This window comes from Staurois parvus, unplaced genomic scaffold (genome assembly GCF_062004578.1).
Source record: "Staurois parvus isolate SC_StPar_1 unplaced genomic scaffold, SC_StPar_1.0 ptg000395l, whole genome shotgun sequence".
Classification (NCBI taxonomy): domain Eukaryota; kingdom Metazoa; phylum Chordata; class Amphibia; order Anura; family Ranidae; genus Staurois; species Staurois parvus.
Window position 1 is genome coordinate 370,108 of NW_028318191.1, and position 25,499 is coordinate 395,606.

The window sequence follows — 25,499 nt, forward strand, 5'->3', positions numbered from 1 at the left end:
TCCCTGTGGTAACCATCGTCAATGTGCACTACATTTTTATAGGGCTGTGGTGGGGGTTTTCTTGGGGAGGGGACAGGGCTTGAATGGTGGGGTAGGGAGGGTGACAAACGGGTGCGAGTGAGTACCAGGGGGCTCTGGAGGGTCGGTTTGGTTCAATACATTTTGTCATGATATTTTAACTGGTTTTAATACATGATATATTTGGACAGTAGTTGGTGTGGTGTCTATGCCCTTTTCTTTTTTCTTTTTTTTGATTTGTTCTAATTGTTTTTGGTGACACCTACCCACTTACACTGTGGAAAGCACCGCCATTTCCCCTACTAGTGGGATTTCCAAGATGCATCATTCCCCTTTTTTTTATTCTTTTTTTCATGGGGCATCTCTTATCTGCACAAATGTGTCCTAGCCTTCTGTACATTCCATTTGGTCAATGTGTCTACCTTGGCAGATGCAGGTTTGGTCAAAAGGTATTGCAAGTGGCTGTTTAATGCCTTTGGTTTCCCTTGGCAATCTGTTGTTGGTCTGGTTAGCCTGTGTTTGTTTTAGGGGTGCCTGTCCCCCATTTTAGAATGTTTTTGGATGCCTCTGACTTGCTTAAGGCGGGATTAAACCCAAAACCGAAAATGTAATGTACTGCAGTTTACCAATCATTAGATGTGGTGGCTGCAGTAGTTTTGTTTTTTAGGCATTTTCTTCTGCCAATAATAAATGGTTTATCTCATCCCTGTACCTGATACATCTGCAAAACAGTTTGCTCTTTTGAAAAAGAACAGACTTATTGGTTGGATCACCAGATGAAAATAGAAGAAAACATTTTAAAAAACAAAACTAATACAGCTATCACATCTAAGAATTAGTAAACTAAAATATAATCTATGTTTATTTTGGGATTAATACTTCTTTAACCCTTTCTCTGCTGGAGCCATTTTTCCATTTTGTGCACAGGTTTAAAAAATAATTTTACGCCTGAAGATTACACAAAACCCCCAAACACTATATATAATGTATATTATACACCCTACAAGTTCAAATAGTGGTAGTTTTAATTTTTTATGTCACACTATATTACCGCAAATTTCTAGGAAATGCAAAATTTCAGTAAAAACTAAAGTGAATTTTAGAGCAAACAAATATAAAATATGAGGTTGCGTCAAGTAAATTGATTCCCAATATGTCAAACCTTAAATTTGTGTGCGCCTATGATGTACAAACTTGGCAGTGAAAGGGTTCATTATCATCAAGCTGTGCCCCTCATTGATGAGAGAGAAAATCCTTTTCTCAGGGTACATTGAGAGATTGTCCCTTTTCTCATATGCTATTGTTGCCTCTTGCTACAACTGAGCAGGTGGGGCTGGCCTTCAGCTTCTACATTCCTAGCAATTTCTCCTGCAGGTGACAGTATAACCCTACTTTGCTTAGCCATTTGCCTGCCTATTTGTTTTGAATTTTTCACATACATGTTATACTCTACATTTTTTTTTGTGCTAGAAAATTACTTAGAACTCCCAAACATTATATATTTTCTTAACGCAAACACCCTGGAGAATAAAAAAAGGTGGTTGTTGCATTTTTTATGTCACATGATATTCGTGCTGCTATTTATCAAGCACAAATTTCCAAGAAAAAATACACTTAAATGAATGTTACTGCACACAAACACAATAAAATATCCATTTTTTTGTTGGTACAATATAAAAGATGATGTTGTGTCCAGTGCCTGTGAAATGGCAGCAACTGCAGTAACTAAAATTGTCCATAGGCCTTTAGAACAGTTTAGAATTAAATGTGAACTAAGGCATTAGAATTACTGCTTTCCCATGTTCATGGCTATACCACACATGTGCGGTGCAGTCACCGTTTACATATCCATGCTAGACATACAAGGCAGGGATGGAAGGGGGTGCTTTGACCAGTTGACCTCTGGAAGATTCACCCCCTTCGCGACCAGGCCATTTTTGCAATACAATACTGAGTTACTTTAACTAACAATTGCGCAATCATGCAACGCACTACATAAATTAATTTTGTGTAATTTTTTCTTTGAGCGATATTGAATCACCTCTGCGGTTTTTATTTTTTGTGCTATAAATGAAAAACACATTGAAAAAAAACCCAATACTTTTTACTTTCTGCTATAAAACATGTCCAGTAAAAAAAACTGAGAAAATCACATTTTTTCATAAATTTAGGTGAAAATGTATTCTGCTACATATTTTTGTTAAAAAAATCCCAGTAAGCATATATTAATTGGTTTGCACAGAAGTTAAAGCATCTACAAATGGCAGTAAATACAGGTGAAACTCGAAAAATTAGAATATCGTGCAAAAGTTCATTTATTTCAGTAATGCAACTTAAAAGGTGAAACTAATATATGAGATAGACTTATTACATGCAAAGCAAGATAGTTCAAGCCTTGATTTGTCATAAGTGTGATGATTATGGCTTACAGCTCATGAAAACCCCAAATCCACAATCTTAGAAAATTAGTAATTGCAAAAGAAGTTGGATTTTCCAAAAGTGCTGTATCGAAGCACATTAATAGAAAGTTATGTGGAAGGGAAAAGTGTGGAAGAAAAAGGTGCACAAGCAGCAGGGATGACCGCAGCCTGGAGAGGATTGTCAGGAAAAGGCCATTCAAAGGTGTTGGGGACTTTCACAAGGAGTGGACTGAGGCTGGAGTCAGTGCATCAAGAGCCACCACACACAGACAGATCCTGGACATGGGCTTCAAATGTCGTGTTCCTCTTGTTAATCCGCTCCTGAACAACAAACAATGTCAGAAGTGCCTTACCTGGGCTAAAGAAAAACATCTCATTTGGAAACCAAGGACCCAGAGTATGGAGGAAGAATGGAGAGAAACACACTGCAAGATGCTTGAAGTCCAGTGTGAAGTTTCCACAGTCTGTGTTGATTTGGGGAGCCATGTACTCTGCTGGTGTTGGTCCACTGTGCTTCATTAAGTCCATGGTCAATGCAGCCGTCTACTAGGAGATTTTGGAGCACTTCATGCTTCCTTCCGCAGATGACCTTTATGGGGATGCTGACTTCATTTTCCAGCAGGACTTGGCATATGCCCAGACTGCCAAAAGCACCAAAATCTGGATCAATGACCGTGGGATTACTGTGCTTGATGGGCCAGCAAACTCGCCTGACCTGAACCCCATAGAGAATCTATGGGGCATTGCCAAAAGAAAGATGAGAGACATGAGACCGAACAATGCAGAAGAGCTGAAGGCCGCTATTGAAGCATCCTGGTCTTTCATAACACTTCAGCAGTGCCACAGGGTGATAGCTTCCATGCCACATTGAGGCAGTAATTGCTGCAAAAGGGGCCCAAACCAAGTACTGAGTACATATGCATGCTTATACTTTTCAGAGGTCCGATATTGTTCTATGTACAATCCTTTTTTTATTGATTGCATGTAATATTCAAATTTTCTGAGATTGTGGATTTGGGGTTTTCATGAGCTGTAAGCCATAATCATCACAATTATGACAAATCACGGCTTGAGCTATCTTGCTTTGCATGTAATGAGTCTATCTCATATATTAGTTTCACCTTTTAAGTTGCATTACTGAAATAAATGAACTTTTGTACGATTTTCTAATTTTTTGAGTTTCACCTGTATACAAGAATTTTTCTTTTTAATGCTAGTAATGTCGGCGATTAGCAACTTATAGCAGTACTGCGGTATTGCGGCGGAGAGTCTGACACTAACTTAGACTACCTAGCACTTTGTGGGAACCAGTGACACTAGAATGATCAGTGCTAAAAATATACACGGTCACTGTATTAATGACACTGGCTGGGAAGGGGTTAAACATCTAGGGCGAGCAAAGGTTTAATTGTGGGCTTAACCAGTGTTTCTGTGTACCGTGTGTACTGTTTTTACAGGGCAATCTGCTAGATTTCATTCCCTGTATAAAATCTAGTAGATCGCCGTTGAAATATCACAGCTCTGCTTTGTTTACATAGTCAGAGCTGTGTTCTGTCAGTCTCCTCATAGATCAACAGGTGCCGGTGCTCATCCATTGGCCGGAAGCTGTTGATCGGCATGCGCCCCCCTAGTGGCAGAAGTATATATATATAGTATATGCGTGATTTTGCACAGAACGTCTGCCCTGTAGCAGTAAATCTGCTATAGGGCAGACAGCAAGTGGTTAAAAGTTTTTTGTATGATTATTATTTATTTATTTACACTTTTAAATTTTTTTTCTCGTTTAGCTTTATTGCTATCCTAAGGGGTGAACAAGCCCCCTGTGCTAGTTTTGGACAAGTGACAGGTCCTCTTTATGGGAGACAACAGGGGTCTACAAGGCCCCCAATGTCTCCCTTACCCTTAAAAGCATTGATAAAACACAGATCGTGTTTGATCAGATTTTTCCCTGGTTGTATTGGCCAGAGGAGATTAGGGAACAGAGGTTCCTCCACATCCTCTGTGCACAGTCTACTCGACTGCTTACATCAGTCCTGAGCTCCCTGGTGGAACAAGAAAGCTAGGGAGGGGTCCCTCTTCTGAGTACAGTAAAAGTGATTGGGTGGCTGTAAAGCCGATCTATTTTTTTTACTAGAAAGTCCATAACCGGCAATAAAAATGGTAACAAGATCATGACTGCGTCAGCATAGGTATAACCACTTGCTTCTAAGGACGCATACACAGGGCATAAGGGCACATACACAAGGCCTCTGGGCAGGAAGCAGTGAACTATCATCTAGCTGTGCCACTCAATAGACTAAGGAAAAAGGTTTTTACAGTGAGTGCAAAAATCAAGCTGGTCTACAAAGGAATGGCCAAAAAGCTTATTTTTCCAAAAAGCAAATTAGTACCGCACAGTTCTCAACTTTATACGGTGACAAAGAAAGATGTCTTTCATAGTTAATGCCCATGCCACATTGGCACTGTCACAGGAATTGAAAGACTACCAATATTGTTCTTTATGCACAAAACAGACATTTTCTGTTTACAGACATAATAGTACACTGTCATCTTGTTCCTAACGCTGTTTCCATGTCTTTTCCTGTCCATAAACATAGGGCATAAGGGAGGAATAACAGGACAGCAGGGGCAACTATGGTTTTCTCTGCATTGTTAGATGATCTCTTCATACTAGGCTGGCATAAAAGGGATTCCGAAATAAAAGAAAAATGTATCTTGCAGTGCTTTTCCCTTAAGCTTTTATGTAGTGCTATTACTGCTTGCCCTGTATAGAAAGGTTGTCTGACAATCTTCAGGAAATTACAGTTCTCTCTGTTGCCCTATTCTGCTTTCTGGATTTTTTATTTAAAAAATAGGTAAAAAGAAGAGGGAACAAAAGAGGTTCTGAACGAACAAGCTGGCATTACTACATAGCAGCTTCAAAGACTTTTAAGTGGTCTCTTGTAACGAGAGCTGTATAAGAGGCATTTAAATATTATATGGTTTCTTGTTTAAATGGTTTCTTTTTCTCCCATTAAACAATAAAGACATTACCAAAAAAATGAATTATTGAATCCTACAAGTCATTTTGGCAAAATGAACACCAAGAATGACAGTTCACACAGTACATTACAGATCGATTTTTACCTGTCATATTTATGGTGTGCAGAAGGCTTGTCTTTTTAGGGTAACTGCCACCGCATATTCTAGTCATGCTTTGCTGGGTTTTTTTTTCCTTTCTCTGGGTCAACTGTGGGTATAGGATTATAATTTTTTTTTTTTTCATTTTTTTTTAATGGTTGAACTGGATGGACTTTTGTCTTTTTTTAGCCAGACTAACTATGTAACTTTGACACCAAAATGGAGAAAGCTCACAGTGCCTGTATTGATACCAAGCAAACAGCAAATAACCCTTTCTCCTTTCCCAACACATGTACTTCTTACATACCCTTCTCCACTTTTCCCAGGACACTTAGGTCATGTAAAGCAGTGTGCCTTGTTCTTCCTGTCTTTCTTAAGGTGCATGCTGACACTAGACAGTGGCTACCATGCACTCTCCACCCAGGAAACAATAAATTAATACATCTATAATATAAATATGCAAGTTTTCATCATGGATCTTGCACAAATATTGCGTATAAAGATTGCCCATCGTAGCCTCAATGCCCTAGGCCACAGCCTGTATGGTCTTCCTTTAGGCCTTGTTTAGACTTGTGGTTGGAGGGCAGCAAAAATGTGCGGTTGAGCCCTGTTTTTGATGCCAGCCAACCGCCCCCACTTTAAGCTGCAATAGGCAGCGGACGGGTATGTTTACATGCCGTGGCCATGATGCTTCACTTCACGGCTGTGGCTAAGTTGACCCGACATGTATCACTCGGTGGGCAGCAACGCTACTCAGTCAATAGGTTAGCACCACAAATGCCCCTCAACTGCGTGCAGTGCACACGGTTGCGGCATTATTGTAAAAAATTGCGTTAAAACAGGCAGTGAGGATGCGTCTGAAGCACGATCCTAATGCAGAAGAGAGATTTAGATGCACTTGGCTTCAAACCCTCCTTTCTTAAACTCTGACTAGTGTTCAATATATTTAAAGCATAACTAAAGGCAAAACTTTTTTTTTCAGTTGTGGATAGTGTAGTGGGATTAGCACACTTGTCAGTTTTTATTGCTGTCTGTGCTCCACTCTATTTGTCCTCTTTACCTTCATTGCTGAAAGTGAAAGTAAAAGAAAATCCCAAATTTTGGGTTGTCCCCAGAAAAGTAATGGAGGGTAAATCTTTCATAGGGGACATTAGTTCTGGTGACCTGGGGTCCCCAAGAACTTTCCTTAGAGCCGGTTCACAAATATGCGAGTCGAATGCATTTTGAATCGCATCCAATTCGCATGACGTGAAAGAACATTGCTTTCTGTTGTGGCCTTTCACATATGTCCAGTGCAGCTGGAGTGCAGGTTCAGTGCAAATTCAGAAAGGATTCTGTACAGTTTCTGAGCAGTTCAGGTGCGAATTCAGGTGATTGACTTCTTTGGGAACTGCTTCTAAACTGCACGTGTCATTAGTTTGTGAACACGATTTTAGCTTAGTTTTCTCTCTTCAAATCCTGAACCGCATTTGAAGTGGCCCTGAACTGCTGAATAACTACTTTAAATTCGCACTGAAGCCAGAGCTCAAAACCTAATGTGAATCCACTCTTAACCCCAGAGGATTTACCCCCCTTCCTGACCATATTTTATGTTACAGCGCTGTGTTACTTTAACTGACAATTGTGCAGTCATGCAACGCTGCACCCAAATGAAAATGATGTCCCTTTTTCCCACAAATGGAGCTTTCTTTTGTTGGTATTGATCGCCTCTGCGTTTTTTATTTTTTATGCTATAAACAAAAAAAGACTGACAGTTTTGAAAAAAGAATACTATTTTTGACTTTTTGGTGTAAAATATCAAATTTCATCATAAATTTAGGCCAAAATGTATTCTGCTACATGTCTTTACTAAAAAAAAATCCAAACGTGTAAATGAATTTGTTTACGTGAAAGTTGTAGCATCTACAAATGGCGATATATATACTGTTTTTTTTGTTGTTTTTTTTAATACTAGTAATGGCGGCGATCAGCAACTTATTGCGGCACTGCAGTGGGCATTTTGACCCTAGGGGGGAACTGACTAACTGCCACTGACATCCCCAGTGACACTAATACAGTGATCAGTACTAATAGAAAGCACTGACACTGTACTAATGACACTGGGCAGGAAGGGGTTAACATCTGGCGCAATCAAAGGGTTAACTGTGTGCTGTTTTACTAACTGTGCTGTGTGTGATTTACTGTGTAAGCACGCTGCTTTGTATTGCTCTACTATGCAGAGCAATACAAAGCAGCGTGCTGATGCTGACATTGGAGAGATCTCTATTGTTTACATACAAACCTCTGCCCTGTCAGTGTTCCTCAGCGATCGCCGGGTGGCGGCGGGGAATCTCCAGCCGGGATCTGGTGATCGACAGCTGTAGCCGGAAATGCAAAATCGCATATATATATATAATGTATATATATATATATATACGTGATTTTGCACAGCCCTGCTGCCCTGTAGCAGTATTTCTGCTATAGGGCGATTGGGAAGTTTTTAATTTGCTGGGTTTCCTCTCACTTCCTGTTTGGCTATAGGACAGGAAGTGAAGGGAAATCTCCTCAATGGGACACAGATGGTGAAAAGAAAAATCTGATGGGTTAAAAGTTTTGCCTATAGTTCTACTTTAAAGCTTAATTAAACCACAGTCGATTTGCAAAACAAAAAGTGCACATAAATAGGGTTGGAAATGTAAGCAGTGTCGTTTTTTGATGCAAGTTTTAGGTCAGGAATGCCAAACCAGTAAAGAACATACAAGCCAGGCTGCCCATACTAGCTTTCAGCAGGCACTTCAAAAGTGCTGCAGAACACAGGCTTTTATCGGCAACAAGAGAAAAGGATTTAAAAAAAGGGAGATGGGAGAAACTATATCGTGTTTTAAGGGGTGTTGGCTTCAAGGCTTTCGTGATTTACTCACCCTGTTTTAAAGGACTTTGTGAGTTGTGAGGATGTAATTGTAAATGCTTTCTTACCAGTAAGGCCTTGCTTCTCCTGTATCAGTTTCCACATGATTAAACCTTTGATTAAGCCTTTGCAAGAATTTGAGTTGTTACTGTTAAATCATTATACAAGGTGTCCCTAAAATCTGGACACAGAAAATATCACTAACTATATGTTTCTTTCTCAGTATGCATTTTGCCCATGTGTTCAGACTTTAGAGACACCCTGCAGTTCTTAGAATCATTTATGAAAGAAGTATTTAAATGTTTTTACTTTGTCTGAAGATTATTATATTCTTTAGACCTGAAGCTGGCATTTCCTCTGAGGATTAAAGTGGTACTAATCCCAGGACCCTGGATTCACTATAGCTGGTCTCTCACAGTACACAGAACACAGAAATGCAATTATTTTAGTAAATATAAACTGCTAAATACCTTTTATCATCAGCAATTAGAGCAGTCTTATGACTTCTATCAGTGTTCAGCTGAGCACTGGTTGAAGCTTATAGGAGGACTTTTCTTTCTGCTCTAGGAGGATGCAGAAACCCTGACCTCTGTCTGGACAGTGCTGCTTGGCCCTATGCTGATCACATGCACTCTCCCAAGAAAAAAAAAACCTGTGCATGTGCAGAGTGTCTCCGCACAATATGTCTTATCAGGAGATAAGAGGGGGAACACTGGAAGAAGAAGAGGATCAGAGAAGTCAGGATCAAACAGCATTTTTACACATTGCAGAGGATTAACCCCTTAGGTTCCACAGTGATTATAAAAAGCATGCTTTACTGCATATACATACTGAATTTACTGTTGTGGGTTTAGTAACACTTTAACATTTACTGCATTGTCTATTACCTACATTCATGCTGAGAAACAAATGCATGCTAACCCCAGAGTGTACAGGACAGAATAAAAAAAAAAGTCACATCGTTTACAAGTACATTTCCTTTTAACTACGTGAATTTCCTTTGTTTCTAACATATGCTCTCAAAACGTTTTGTTCCTTTCTTATTTCATTTTGCAGTAAAGTTCAATTTCAACATTGCCATTTCCATTATGTTCATCAATTTGATGGATCACATCCATAATTTTTACAGCATAAATTTGTTTCCATTACGTGGAGTTTCAGTTTCCCCAAAAAATTAAACATCAGCAGCTATAAATACTGTAGTTGCTGACTTTAAAAGAGGATACTTACCTGTCCAGGAAACCAGCGCCGTCTTCATTCGGGACAGTTCTTTGCCAGACTTTGGTTCCCCGGCACCAACATGTTTACTAAGAGAATCTGGCTTTGACTCCTTGGGGCTTCACAGCAGGCATCCCACTGTGCATACGTAGTTGTGCTTCACTTTGTGAATGGTCCCTCAGCCTTCTAGGACCTGTGACATGTCCCTGAATGTTGCTTGCAAATGGGCACAAACTTCGGATCGGAGCATTTTTTTCATTTTGGATAATGTAAGGGAGGGTTATAACCCCTGTCAGTTCTTTTGCCATCTCTGTCCCATTGGGGAGATTATCCTTCACATTCTGTCCCAAAGCCAAAAGAGAAATGGAAGTGGCAGGAAATCCCTCCAAAGTGAGGGAATCCCTGGTTGTCCAATGTGTGCCAGTGTGCCAATTCATTGATTTTTCCCTTTATTACTGTTCTGGGAACAACCCAACATTTGGGATATTTATGATTTTTTTCACTTTCTGTGATAACAGTAAGCATGACAAATAGAGAGGATAAATCTCCCCAACAGGAGACAACAAGAAAAAACAAGACAATGTTCTAATATTTCTCTACCCTGTCCAAAGCTAAACAAAATGTTTTGCCTTTAGTTATACTTAAAATTTTAAGCCTTCATCAGAATGGTTTGGGGTGTAGAGATAAAAAGTTATATGATCTTTTAAGGTCTTTGGTCAATGAAAATATTTTTTAAAGGTTTACAGGTTTACAAAGTGTTCTGAAAAGAACTCAGCATAGAATAAAAAACTGATGAAAACTTGCGGTCAGCTGTCTCCTGCACTCGCTGGCTATATGCAATAAACATAAAATATTCTTTTGCAATATTAAAATTTATTATACACAGCAATACCACAGATACAATAAATCTGCCTTTAGAGTAGGTCAGTGTTTCTCAACCCTTTTTCATTCAACGCACCCTTTAAAATTCTGGATAATCACAAGGCACCCTTTAAAATTCTGCACAATCTCAAGGTACCCCAGTCTAAAATGTAAAAAACTATTCTACACACATCCAGTACATTGAACATTAGAGGTGGTTTATTCTTCCAAAGCAGATACACCTTTGCACACTGGTACTGACCAGTATTCCAGTGTGTCTCTCATTTTCTCTCCCTCACTCTGCTAATGTGACCCCAGTACTGACGGAGAGGGGCAGGGGAGGGCCAGACAAGGATGATGTGCATGCACCCGACGTCCTCCTTGTCAACTGATGATGTCATTGGTTGTTAGGATGCAGGCAGCTAGAAAGTTATAAAAATGCACAATGAAAACCTGTGGCTTTGTGCACTAAAAGGCAGAATTGATCCACCTGCTGGCTTGTATACAATTTTTGGGCATTTTGCCAAGGCACCCCTGAAGCAGCACCCCATGTTGCCACAGGCAGAAAAAAAGAAAATATTTTTCAGTTTGGCCGGGTTTTCAAAAGCAGTCTACAGTACCTTAGACTTAGTAGATTTTTTTTTGCAAACTAGTTGAGTTTAAGGATTAAAATAATTGAAATTCACTGATTTCAAATGCACAAACCCATGCTGTAAAGAGTGCAGATAGTCCATGCTGCACACCTCAGGTGTCATTTCAAATGGTATTTACAGCTGCTATAGTGTGAAAATACAAAGATAGAAAAGTTTTATGCGTGATAGCATGTGAAAATTTTCACCATTGTGTTAGTTGCACCCCTGATGTGATGTTAACACCCAGTTCTTAACAAGTCTTTAGATGTTAGCACAGTTTTATCTTTTCTCACTATGTGAAGTGTGAATATTGCTTAGGGGAAGTAGGACTTAAAGGAGAATTCTACCTTTTCCAAAAAAAATAAATAAATGCACCCATTTTGCAAAAAGTAATGTGCATTCATTATTTTGCATTTGAGCCTGCAAAGCATTGCAACTGCAAATGGCAGATCACAGGTATAAAGCTCTTGCTCATGCAGACTCTTCCTCCAGCTCCTAATCCATACCTCAGCTATGGAGCTGGAGGAAATGTTAGTGGACTTCAATTGTGGTGACGTCACTGCACTCCATTGAAAAGTACAGTTCCTCTGCGGCAGTAGAAGATGAGTAATTTATTTTTTATTAATAGATTCCTGTGAATGAATGACACAGCTGTTCACAACTGTGCTAAATTGAAATATGACAGGAGCCAGCAGAGAGAAGAACCCTGTAATCCTGTAAATGGGGATTGGTTTTAGGGTAGAGGCTGCACACTCTGTTTTATGTTACAAGAAGAGTTAGCTTTTAAAAATATATTCTTTAAACATCAGTCTGTTTTATTTTCGAAAAGCAATAGTATCCTCAGATCCTTGAATCTTGTTCTATTTGGGGCTCGTGTCACGCTTACCTCAATGCAGGTGGCTAAGCACTATAGTTGGCTTCTGTGTTCTTCACCTATAACAACCCCCTTTCTCATAAGGCAAACAGGCCTACCGGTACTCGGTTGCTCCCAGGTCTTATACACAATGCTATAGTGTCTCGCCACTATGCCGGGGCAGGCGTGAACTGAGCACAACAAATAGGTACTTGTGGTTGGCAGACAGGCAAAGTAGTTCAGTGGCAGTCCAGGTACAAGGCAGGCAAGGTTCAGAATAGTCTTGGTCAAATCAGTAGTCAGAGGGCAGGCAGAGTTCAGAGAATAGTCAGTATCCGATCCGAGGTTGTCAACAAAGGAATGCAGACAGCAGAGCAGGACAGATAATCAGGGAGCTTGAGCATATGTAACCAACGCTATCACAAGCATGAGACTGCAGGCTTAGCATAAGAGATGATCATTAATAAATGAGCAACCTTCAGCACTCACACAGAGGATGGAAATAACAATTATAAATAAATTAAATGGTATCAAAAAGTGAACAAAATAAATAAAGTAAAAGAGTAAAATAATTAAAGAACTAAATATAAATAAAACCAGTCCGCGGATGGATGGATGGGGAGCAAATATCCAGGCGAAATTGCTGTGTTCAGAGTGTAGCAATCAGCATGTCCATCTGATGAATATGCAGATAGAAGGACCATAAAGGCTATGGAATACACGAGCAGACCGACAGTTTCTCGTCAAGGACAGGGGGATCCCACAGAGGTATGCAAAAAGAACGACAAGGTCAGTGTAGATAAGAGCAATATTACTTTATTCCAAAGAAAACTTACATCTTAAAATCCCTCAGCAAGTATGGCAGATGAAGGGCACCAGAGCCAGGGACATCAAAGGAGTAGATCCGATGAAATATGCATGGCCCGGTAGGAGACCCTCAGCGATAGATGAATGGCGTCTCTGGATGCCTTCCCGCCAGTAGTAGGGAGAAATGACAGGTACTGTGAATGGAACGGAGGGCAGGCTGCAACGCGTTTCAGAAACCCCGTCTCCTTTGTCCTGAACACAGGGTATATATGAGCTGTCAAATCAAGGAACCAATCAAGGGGAAGTGAAGGGGAGGAGTGTGCAGGAACAGGGACCGCTTGTTTTTTCCGTAGATTACGGGATACAGCAAGGGAGAAAGAGCAGAATACATACACTGGCTGAAATGTCTAGGAGCGATCTGGTTAACCAATTAAAAGTATGCTGAACAAAATAAGAAAAGAGAGAGAAATAAGGTAGAGCGGATTGGGCTGTGAGTGCAGAAAAGTAGAAACAGGAAAAGAACAAAAAACTAAAAAGAGTAAACTAAAAAGAAAGAAATTAGCGGGTACAGAATATTAAACATAAGGAGAAGGAGAGGGAGAATAGAAAGGTAAACTAAACTAAATAAAGATGAATAAATGAAACAAAAACTGATGAATCAAGAGAAACAGAATACATGCACTGATTGTGATGTGTGGGGGCGATCTGAAAGACCAATTTAATAATAATGGTGTGGGGAGGGGGAGTCTGCTGAACGAAAGAAAGGAAAAGAGAATGAAGAGCGGGTTAGGCTGTGCATGCAGAATGACAGAAGCAGGAGAAGAGCAGAGGTCTGAAGAGCAGGTTAGGCTGTACATGCAGAATGACAGAAGTGGGAGAAGAGCAGAGATCTGAAGAGAAAGGAATTAGCGGGTACTGAATAAACTAAATCGAGAGGGAGAGAAAAAAAAGGATGTATATATATATATAATATTAAATTTAAAGGGTGAACTGAAAATGAAAGTGAGATGGATGAAGACAAGGAAACGATTATGTGAAGAGAAGCAAAATACATGTACCAATTGGAATGTCTGGAAGTTATCTACAGGACCAATTAAATGATAATGGTGTGGATAATGGGAAGGGGATATTAACTGAATAAAGGAAGGAAAAAGGGAGAGAAGGAAGAACAGGTAGGGCTGTGGGTACAGAAAAGTAGAAGCAGGAGAAGAACAGAAATCTAAAAGGAAGTAACAAGTGCTGAATAATGAACGGAAGAAGGGGAAAGAGAGAAGAAAGGAAAGAATAAAGAATTGAACTGAAAAATAAAGATAAATTTTTTTATAAAATGAAAAATAAAGATTAAAATTGAATAAAATGGATAAGTTATTCCATGAGTGGAGGAACACGACCAAAAAAAGGGGGAGAGGGGCCATGCAACAATGATCAAATCCACCTAACATGTATAAATTTGTATTAATTATAACAATTATGGGAATAAACAATGATGATAAAAGTATCTGTATACATTATGCAACTAAAAATTATAATAATAGTAATAAACTGTGAAATGTGGAAGATTATAGAACAGACTTTGAATCTAAATAATGATGAATATAAAAACATGAATGAACCATATGCAGTTATGTAAATAAAAATGTTGCTTAAGAATATATAATATAATCATGATATTCCTTATGATAATGGTATAAAACGGTGATATATAATAATTAGTCATAATAAAAATATATGTGCAGTATGTATAAGAAGAAGGAATATCTATATAAACAGATATACACGCATATATATATATATACACATGTACATGAAAAAAAGGGGGGGTAATGGGTTCATAGAGGACACTACATCAGTAGCTAGTAATTAAATGATAGTGTTGATTTCAGGCTCTTCATTCAGCCCTTTAGGTAACAGTGTATTAAGGGTAAAAATCCAAAAAGTCTCTCTAATGCATAATCTATGGAACCTGCCTGCCTAAAAATCACAAGGAGGGATGGATTCAAGAACCCAAACTCTAAGGCTATCAGTGGATTTGTTATGTTGGGTGAGGAAGTGCCGTGGGACACTATGGTCTTCGCTGCCTTCCTCTATGAGACTGCAGGTGGGCAGACAGACAAGAGAGAATGTATGACAACCAAAATCATGAGACCAGCACCTGACAGCTCATATCTGTAGAACATAATATACACGTAGGTTTCCTCTATATACATAATTATTTTATGTTTCAGAATTGGGTGAACAATGAAATGCTAATATGAAAGTTGGTGGGTTTTCTTTTTACTGTCACATACTGTGTTTTTCTTATATTCTGTGTTTCTTTTTTTTCCAACTATGCCAGGTTTTTGAGAAGAAGAACCAGAAATCTGCACAAACAATTGCTCAATTACACAAAAAATTGGAACATTATCATAAGAAACTAAAGGAGATTGAACAAAATGGTATATCACGACAGCCAAAGGATGTCTTGAGGGACATGCAGCAAGGACTAAAAGATGTTGGAGCCAATGTTCGGGCAGGCATTAGTGGCTTTGGTGGAGGAGTAGTTGAAGGTGTTAAGGGAGGGCTTTCTGGCCTGTCGCAGGTCACGCATACAGCAGTGGTATCAAAGCCCAGAGAGTTTGCTAGCCTTATTCGCAACAAATTTGGCAGTGCTGACAATATCCCACATCTAAAAGATGGTATAGAAGAAGATAGTGAGACACAAGGAGGTGCAAGAGCACTGAGTGGCAGTGCAACATTGGCACCAAGTCCCAAGTATGGGAGTGATGATGAATGCTCTAGTGCTACCTCTGGCTCAGCTGGAGGAGGAAGTAATTCTGGGGCTGGACCTGCAGGACCTGGTAGCCCAAGATCTAACACTCTAGATGGACATCACCATGGACACCATGGAGGCTTTGATGCCATTCTTGAAGAACTCTGTGAAATCAAGGATGGGCAGAGTCATCTTGAGGATTCAATAGAAGACTTAAAATCACAGCTGCAGCGAGACTACAACTACATGACACAGTGTCTCCAAGAAGAGCGCTACAGGTTAGTGTTGTAAATTAAGCATATATTTTAGTTGGCAATGTATGATTTTCAAATGTATGAAATTAGATTTTTCAAATACAGTAACATGCCAACTCCCTCTAGTGCATGAAGGCATTTCATTTGATAGGTGTACAAAACTGCCTGCACAAATTATTTTGTACATGTCATAGCAACTAATCAGATTCTAATAGATTTGTAAACCTTGCCCTACGGGGGTGAGCTACACACACACACAAACACAAACACACACACACACACCAATAAATCTCTGCAATAAGTGATCCATTACTGTTGCAGAAGCATATTATCTTTAGTTTTACCTCTGTCTTGTATTACTATCGCACCAACTGTTTATGCAGATAGATGCTTTGCATCTGTTTGCAATTCTATATTTTGTCAGAAGGGGAAATCAAATTGAAATGAAATTGAAGGGGAAGTTTTCACTTACTGCTACAGCCATGTGAAAAATTAAATACACACTTTTAAAAATTGTTGAGGTTTTCAATATATTGGAACAGGCAAACATTAGATCTTCATTTAAATAGTATATTCTGTGTGTAGGTGCGTTACCCTGTTTGTTCATCAAGTGTAAAAATTACTTCACATAAATTCAATATATGTATTCAATATAAAGTGCATCAATTTTTCCAAGATATATATATATATATATATATATATATATATATATATATATATATATATATATATATATATCTATATGTCCAAAACAGTGCTCAGTTCATATACATCTGAATATCTCCTGTTAAAAAACTTTTCAACATACAAGTGTGGTCCCAGTTATTCCACCATCACAAATAATCAGCCTTTTACTGGACCCGTTGATCTCAACACATAGATCAATGGATGTATGGGGAGCCATCTATTCTGCACATGTGCGGGTCCGTAATGTTGCAGCATGCTAACTCTTGTATGAAAACTGTAATGCTAAATAATTAAAAACTTTATTACAAAAAAGATCACTCTTGTAAACAAAAGTCATTAAAAAAATGACTAAAGGAAACTAAGCTTATCTTATTAGGATTGAATATACATCCATCCTACATGGACACAAAATTTGGCCTAGCTCCATCTAGTGGTCAAATTAAAAACTACTGATGCAAAAAAAAAATTGCCTTCCTATAACACTACTATTACACAAAATAAACAGGCTCCAAAAAAGCAAAAATTATATGACAAATTTTTTATTAAATATTACATCAGGATGAAAAAAACGCATCCAAACAGATTCTTTATCTATTGTTAATAAAACTGTTAAGGTCCCATTCTATGTTTAGTCTGTAATGGATAATCTGAAAATACAGTTGCTCCCTTTTCAGTAAGGGTTATATTTGTCTATACCGATGAGTGTGAGGGAAGAAGGTTCTCTATGATGATGTAAATATTTGGATAAGCTATGGTCTTTCAGCCCTTTTCTAATATTAGCCATATGTTCATTGATCCTGACTTGCAATGCCTCTGAGGTCCTCCCAATATATTGGAGACGGCACTTGCACCCCAGAAGATGTACAACAAACTTGGAAGAGCAATAAATAAAGTCTTGAATATTATATCTAACCTGTATGGTCTGAGATGCAAATTCTTTAGTTCTCACTGCACTAATACCAAGAGTTCTACACATCCAAGATCTTCGGCATGGATAAAAGCTTTTCATGCCCTCAAACAAAGTAACTTTCGGGGGAGGGTTGACGACATCAGGGGCAATACAGTCCCTCAATGTTTTGGCTTTACGAAAAATCATTTGGGGGTTTTAGAGCAACAATGATCCCAAGACTCTATCATATTCATACCCATAGCATGAGGGAGGACAGATCTGCGAAGACTAGCAGACACTTCCCCACCAACACAATGCAATTCAATTCAATTCAATATTAATTTTGAGTGGTATCCTTCAAAAAGGATGAGTATTTCCCACAAATAGCTGCAAAAAGAAAACATTTTTTCCTGTGCGGGATGTTACTGAGTCAGTCCCACTTATGATGGGACATTCTGGAGGTTTTTCTAAATTTTTATGTATTTTTGGTAAGCAATACATTATAGGAATCCTTGGAGTGGTAGGAATTAGGTGGTGTCTTTCTTTTTTGTCAAAAATTCCCTTCTTTATATGCTTTCCAACTGTTTTTTGTATAAGTTGATAGGGTCGCTTTTTAGGATTTCATATATGTCCCCGTCATATAAAATGTTTCCAACTTCCATCACATAATCGTTCTTTTTTAATAATACAATCCTGCCCCCTTTATCTGCAGGATTTAACCACTTGCCTACCAGGCACTTATACCCCCTTCCTTACCAGGCCAATTTTCAGCTTTCAGCGCTGCTGCACTTTGATTGACAATTGCGCGGTCATGCAACATTGTACCCATATGAAATTTTGATCATTTTTTTCTCACAAATAGAGCTTTCTTTTGGTGGTATTTAATCGCCACTGGGCGCTTTACTTTTTGCGCTATAAATTAAAAAAGTGCAAAAAATTTGAAAGAAAAAAAAAAGTTTCTTTGTTTCTATTATAAAATTTTTCAAACAGGTATTTTTTCTCCTTCACTGATGTGCGTTGATGAGGCAGCACTGATGGGCACTGATAGGCGGCACTGATGGGCACTGATAGGCAGCACTAAAGGGCACTGATAGGCAGTACTAATGAGGTGGCACGGATAGGCGGCACTGATAGGCAGCACTAATGAGGTGTCACGGATAGGCGGCACTAATATGCAGCACTGATAGGCGGCACTGATAGGTGACACTGATGATGGGTACTGATAGATGGCACTGACTGGCATCACTGCTGGGCACTGACTGGCGGCACTGACTGGCACAACCGCTGGGCACTGACTGGTGGCACTGACTGGCAGCACTGCTGGGCTGCACTGGTGGGTGGCACTGGTGGGCAGCACTGGTGGGTGGGCACAGGTGGGTGGCACTGGTGGGCACAGGTGGGTGACACTGGTGGGCACAGGTGGGTGGGCACAGGTGGGTGGCACTGCTGGGCACAGGTAGGTGGCACTTCTGGGCACAGGTGTGTGACACTGCAGAGTGGCACAGGTGGGTGCACTGCTGGGCACAGGTGGGCGGAGCTAGTGGGCGCACTGCTGGGCACAGGTGGGCGGAACTTGTGGGTGGCACTGCTGGGCACTGATCATCAGGGCACTGATCATCAGTGGCCCTGATGATCGGTGCCGATCCCCGCTCTGACAACTGCCGGTTCTCGGCAGTACTTTCCTCACAATCTGACAGCGTGAGGAAAGTGCAGCCGAGAACCGGCACTTGCATTTCCCTGTGATCAGCGTGTCATTGGACACCGCTGATCACGTGGTAAAAGGCTGGTATGATCGGCCTTTTACCACATCTCGTGATCAGCTGTGTCCGTAGGACACAGCGATCACGGAGATCGCCGGGTGCGCACCCCCTGGGGCGCGCAGGAGAGCGCGTTCTGGGGGGACGTCATATGACGTCCACCCAGAACTGGCCGGCTGCAGTGAAGCCGTCATTCGGCTATCTGCGGTCGGCAACTAGTTAATCTCTTTTCTAGCACAAATTCGTGAGCACCTTTGTGAATATTCTTATCAGAATAATTTTTATTTTGAGTTCCTCTAGATCCTTAGTAACTAAATCTTTAAAGACTGATGAACTTGAGGGTAATTGTCCAGTGGGGTTGAAGAGGGACTCATTGGACAGTCTTGAGTGTCTAATCCCTCTTCTATTAGAACCTTGTATTTCTCTGCTGATAGGATTACTCAAGAAATACCTTTTAATGTGCAGCTTTCTAATACATTTTTTTATGTCAATAAATGTCTCAGATTTATTTAATCCCCTAGGAAAGGCATGTTTTAAACCTTTCTTCAAAATTCATCTTGGGATAATATGTTGACCCTTTCATCCCCTTCTTCCTCTTTTAGTCTTGCCCTTGTGATCTAATAATGACCAGATTTGTCATCTCTAGAATAAGAATTCCCTGGATGTGGTTTGCTTGAGGTGATTGTAGCCGTATTAGTGCATTTGCGACAGAAACAATTGAGTACTGTCCGTGATACTTTTTTTATTTGCACTTACATACAATTTTGAGGACAAGTTTTCAGGGAATGTCCCCTTCTTCAAGGTCCAAGCAGTACTCAATTGTTTCTGGATGTGGTTTTAAACTGTTATAGGAATTTCTGGGAGGTGTATAATACTCATATCTCTCCCATTCTCTTTCAGATTCATATGCATTCATCAGCAATGTGAATCTATTATGAACTGAATAGGGTCCCTCCTGTAGGAAGTTCTTACAGGTTCATAATGCTCTTCATTATCCATATGCTAATGTGCAATCTGAGGTCTGTGTCTTGACCCATTTTCAGTAGGGAATTCATTCCTACCAGGGTACGGAGATCTATCCTAATTTTTATTTTTGCCCCAAAAATTTTTGGGGGGATGTTTATACTCTCTTCCACCTCCTTTTCTGAGGGGAGTGAATGGACAGTTTGTAGAATTTTTATATTGAAAAGAAACCTTATTATCCCTGGAGGTTTCCCCACTCCTGTTCTCCATAATAACCTCCTCTAAATTTTATTTCCATTTGAATACCTTTTTAGTCATGTAATCCTCACTATCCCTTTGGTATTATTTCTTTTTATTGTGCCTCTGTTCCTTAAAATCTATTTTAGTTCAATAGAATAAAATTGATAAACATCCTCTTTAGCGTGAAGTGCAAGCTTCTCCTTAATGATATTAATTTCTGTATCTAAAGATACCAATCTTTTCTTTTTTTGTTAACGAAGAACTGCGGAAAATCTATACTAGCGTCATTATTTCACTAAGCACAAAATACCCCCCTTTTCATTTAAATAGTGTATACAGATAAATGTGATATACGTGAACAAACGGAAATTGACATAGGATATTTGCCATTGTTGGTGCCACATGTGGGGAAAGTTGCGCAGTTGGCAGAGTGAATTCATTTGCAGAAGTCCATTTAAGGTCCATCCCAGTACCCAGAGAGGGGATCTCCTGTCTACCCAGGATACTGCATCAACCAAACACTGTAGGGGACCTCTGGCTGTCTTGGATCAACATTAAACCCTGGAATCGCCCGTTGTGTCATCTACCCTTCAGAGGGAAGATCACCTATCATCTGTTCTACCCTGATCCCATTGAGAGGACATCTATACCTATATATATATATGCACATTAAAATTGTGCATCTGGTGAGTGCACAATTTTATTATTTCCCATCTGCACAAGCACCGGAATATCTTTGAAGCAGGCACCTTCAGAGCACTGTTGTCACTTTTGGAACATTTAGATTTTATGATCATATATCCATGAACTTTATTCTATTTATCATAAAGGCAATTTATTAGATTTATTCTTTTTAGCGCTGCACTACCTTTTTTTCATAATCGATATAAAGCTGTCATACGACCCAGCTCTTTCCCAGCACATCTGTAGTGAAACATCAGCAGCATGAGTTTCTAGACCTTTGCTACCGGTAACATGTTAAAAAAAAAAGGAAAAAACTCTGTGAAATACAAAGGGAAAATATATAATAAAATAAAATAAATATTTTAAATCATCATATAAATATGTATTTGAATGCAAATCTTTGCTATTTTTGTGTAAAAACATGGTATGGACTAACTAGGTGGAGGTTTTGCCAATCACAGCCTGTTTCACACCCCTCCAGCCTGTGTCTATTGTTTGTATGTGCTTAGAATTACAGGGAGGTGAAGGCTTCAATAATCAACATATCCCACCCCCAGAGTGTTTAGTTGTTTAGTGGACATGGAGGAGGAGGGAGGGAGTGAACTCTCATTTATCCAAACTGTATACACCCACATGTGTGACTCTATAGTCATGTAGCCTGCAAAGATAAGAAAAGGAGAGAACTGAAACTAGAGCATGCTCTGTAGATGTGACAACAGCTGGTCTACACATTCTCAGGTTGCAGTGGGGAAACAGACAAGGAGGGAGGGACAGCAAACAGGATCAACTAGGCTTTAGATACAGAAAATACAGAACATGAATCTCATAGTGACTGAGTGAGTATGAACAGCAGAAGCATAACTAGTACCTTCAGGGTCCCAGTTTAAGAAACCACGAACCTTTCCCTTCGAAGCCCAGTGGTGGAACACCAGGGCCCAGTTGCAAGTGTGACCTTTGCGACCCTGGTAGTTCTGCCACTAGTGTTAGTGTTTTTTTTATTTTTGCTATTTTATTTTTTACCATTTTATTTTATTTATGTACATTTTAATTTTTTTACAATTTTTAGGAGCCCCATTGGGGGGGCTTTGGTGAGATGTCAGGTGTCTAAACAGATCTCTGATGTTTCACCTTTGAGACAGAGGACGGAGATTGAGGACACAGCCTTCAATCTCCATCTCTGCAGCCTCAGCTACAAAGAATAAATGGACAGGAATAGCACTGTAAAGAGCTTCCCATTCATTTATATACTGAAGCATAGTAAAGACAGTTTGACTATGATTCAGTTATGAATGGACAGTCAGTGATCGGTACAGAAAAGGAAGGGGCTAGTAAATGACATGTTTAAAGAATAAGTTCACCTTTTATAACATGTTACACCCATATTACTGCTGCAGCTGCCCCACGCCCTTCCGAATCTCCCCAGGAGTCTTCTCCCTGCACCTACTGTCACAATTTTAAAAAAGACGTGTCCCTGTGGCGCTCCATCCACCTGGTCTCTCCATTCATTCACAGAGTTCTCAGAATGGGTACCGGCGGCCTGTGCTGTTGAGCACTCTAGGTATTTCATTGATGCATCCTATCAGTGTGTAACTGTCTGCTCGTATGAGTTATGAGACACCCTACACCAGGGGTATTGAATTAAGATTCAAGGAGGTCTGGTCACTAAAATTTTCTTCTGGCTGAGGTCCAAATAGGGTGTGCCCATCAGTATGCCCCCTTACATTAGGTGTCTGCATCAGAGTGCAACTTTACATCATGTATTCCCATCACATCAGGTGTGCCCATCAGAGTGCCCCTTTACATCATATCCCCCATCAGAGTGCCCCTTTCCTTCACATATGCCCATCAGAGTGCCCCTTTCCACAGTATATGCCCATTTGTGCCCCCTTAACATTCTATGTTGTGCCCATCAGAGTTCCCCTGAACATTCAATGTGCCCGTCAGAGCGCCTCTGTAAGACTACACCCTACCTTGAGGGCAGACAGCAGCTGTGCTGGGATCCTTGCTGAACGCTTATGTACAGGCAGGGAGTGGGAGCCAAAGAGACAGCTGAAAGAGGCAGGGCACACACGTGATGTCATGTTGTTTGTGATGACCGCCCTGCTCAGAGGCGGATCTGTCATTCCGGGCGGCAGCGCTGCTGGGGCCATTTGCGGGCCGCGGTCCACTATTTATTGACTGCTGATGTAGGCTATAGCTGAGGCACTGTTTGACAGGATTCTTGTTGGGAGATCCCAAAACTGAGGGGTTCAAGGAACAACCAAATCACCTCTGGTTCCAGGATGTTGATAGAAAGTCGAGCTTCCTCCGATGACCAAGTTCCCTGCATCAGGAGGGCATACAGGACACCTTCCTAGGACGACAGACTGGCATATGTTGTGAAAATTTCCCATATCTTTGAGGGACAGAGTTTCCCACGACTTCAGTGCCATGCTGGAAATTGACCGCATCAGGGAAAGTCAAATGCATGGGGTGGTTCAAGGACTGAGTCTGTTTTTCCCATGCTGCCAAAATGAAGAGTTGCAATGGTCTGGAGTGAAATGGGCACACAGCACTGCCTCTAAAGGAAATTGCTATCGGCACAAGATCCTCATGCAGCCATGAATTGAGGGTTGACCCTGGGACCATAGGGCATTAGAGTGGAGGGACTGGGCTAATGTCAGGCATAGGTACTCTAACTGGTGAGTCGGTTCCAGCAATGACTTGAAGGTAAATATGCAAATAATCTCAGCAGAATTTGTACTGTCTGATGGACATTGGCTGACACGAATAAGGAAAAGTGATTCTTTTACAAGAGATTGTCCAGGTAACAAAATATGTATCCCTTGGGAATGGAGCAGAGCTGGTACTGAGGTGGAATCTTGGGGGAAGGGAGGGGGGGAGCTGTGGATATGCCAAAAGTAAATGGTTATGGCCCCTATGAAAAATGCAGAGAGCGTGGATGAGGAGGAAAAATAGAGAGGCCAGAAAAAAACCCAAAAGGAGGAAAGCAATGACTGAGTTGGCTGCTTCTATGTAAAACGTCAAACAGGAAGGAGCAGAGGGTCCTCAAATTCAAAATGAGTCAACACCTCCATTTGGCTTGGGAACTATGAACAGGTAGAAACCAGTAGAAACGAGTAATCAGCAACTATGAACAGGTATGAGCTAGTAGAAACCCTGAAAGTGTTCCTTCATTCAGGACTGGGGTGATGACCCCCACAAGAGTGTCAAGGTCCTACCTTTTCCCTGAGGTTATGTTACTCCATGTGCTGGCGTCTATCTTGGATTCTGCTGTGCATGATGGGAATCCTTTTATGCCTTCAGGTTTCTGTGGTCCATCCCCCAGAGGGGTGTGGCTGATGACATATAAGCCTGTGGCCCGCACATGCTCTTTGCACTTGTGTCTTGTGTCTTTGTGTTGCTATTACTCTGTTCTGACTCTCGTGACTCTCCTGGTATTCTGATTCGGCTTGTGACTTGACTATTCTTTGTATTCTCCTTTGATCTGACCCTCTGTTGCTGAACCCGGCTCATGACCTGTGATTCTCGTCTGCTGTACTGTACTGTTTTGTCCTGTTGTTGTTGACCCCGGCTTGTCTGACTACTCTTTTGTCTCTTCCACCAGCTACACGCCATTGGCGGCGGCCATTACCGCAGCTGAGGTGTCTCGGGGGCCGCGACCTGGTTCCTGGCTGCGTCAAGTCCATCCCCACCATCAGGGGCCCTGGTGAAGGGCAGCCTGGGACTTAGACTCCGCTCCCTGAGGGACTTCGGTCTGTGGGTGGTGGTTGTCGTCAGCCAGTGCGTTACATTGTTAGGCCTGCCTGTCCGTTCCTCAGCTCCTGCCCTGACAAAGAGGAACTGATGAACAGCAACAAAATGATCTGAAGAGTCTGAAACTCCAGTTTGTAGCCAATGGAAATAATACTGTGGACCTAAATATCTGAAATTTCCTGGAACCCAAAAAGGCCAACAAGTGGGAGTGCCCCTCCACTGAGAAAAGGGATTGGAGCCAGACTTGGCTTAGAGGATCAGGTCTTGAAAAGAATGTGTTTTCTAGACTTAGGCTTAAAGCTGGAAGCCTGAGAGGGATGAAAGGAGCTTTTCCTAGTCTCAGGAGTAGAAGGTCTACCTGGAAGTGAGAGCCTTTTTTTTGGGGGGGGGGGGGAGTGGCTTGAGAGTACTATTACCCCCTGTGATTGGAGGGATCCTTTAAGATGAAACTAGGGTCTCAGGCCATATGTCTAGTTCAGACAGCAAGGGTCTAGCGGACTGCAACTAAAGGAAATGCAAGTTGCATGGTGGGGTCAGCCAAGGAAAAGGGGCTATAGAGCGCACCTCTAACCTCTTGTCCACTGGATCCTTGAGCACCTGATTATCCTCTAGAGGTATCTTTCACTTATTTGGAGAAGAGGTGGCAGGGTCCAACATTTTTGCATGAAGCTCTCCTCAATAGGATATTGCTTTGGAGGAGCATA

The 25,499-nt window shown here is 40.7% G+C and overlaps 1 protein-coding gene across 4 annotated transcripts in view; it reads left to right on the forward strand.

Annotated features, from left to right (window-relative positions):
• Positions 1-25,499, forward strand: part of TMCC2 (transmembrane and coiled-coil domain family 2) — a 127,175-nt gene that overhangs the window by 83,307 nt on the left and 18,369 nt on the right. For all 4 annotated transcript variants that reach the window (XM_089686346.1, XM_089686348.1, XM_089686347.1 and 1 more), the window contains one exon: positions 15,152-15,843. In XM_089686346.1, coding sequence (XP_089542472.1) covers positions 15,152-15,843 — 692 coding nt within the window. The remainder of the gene's footprint in view (positions 1-15,151; positions 15,844-25,499) is intronic.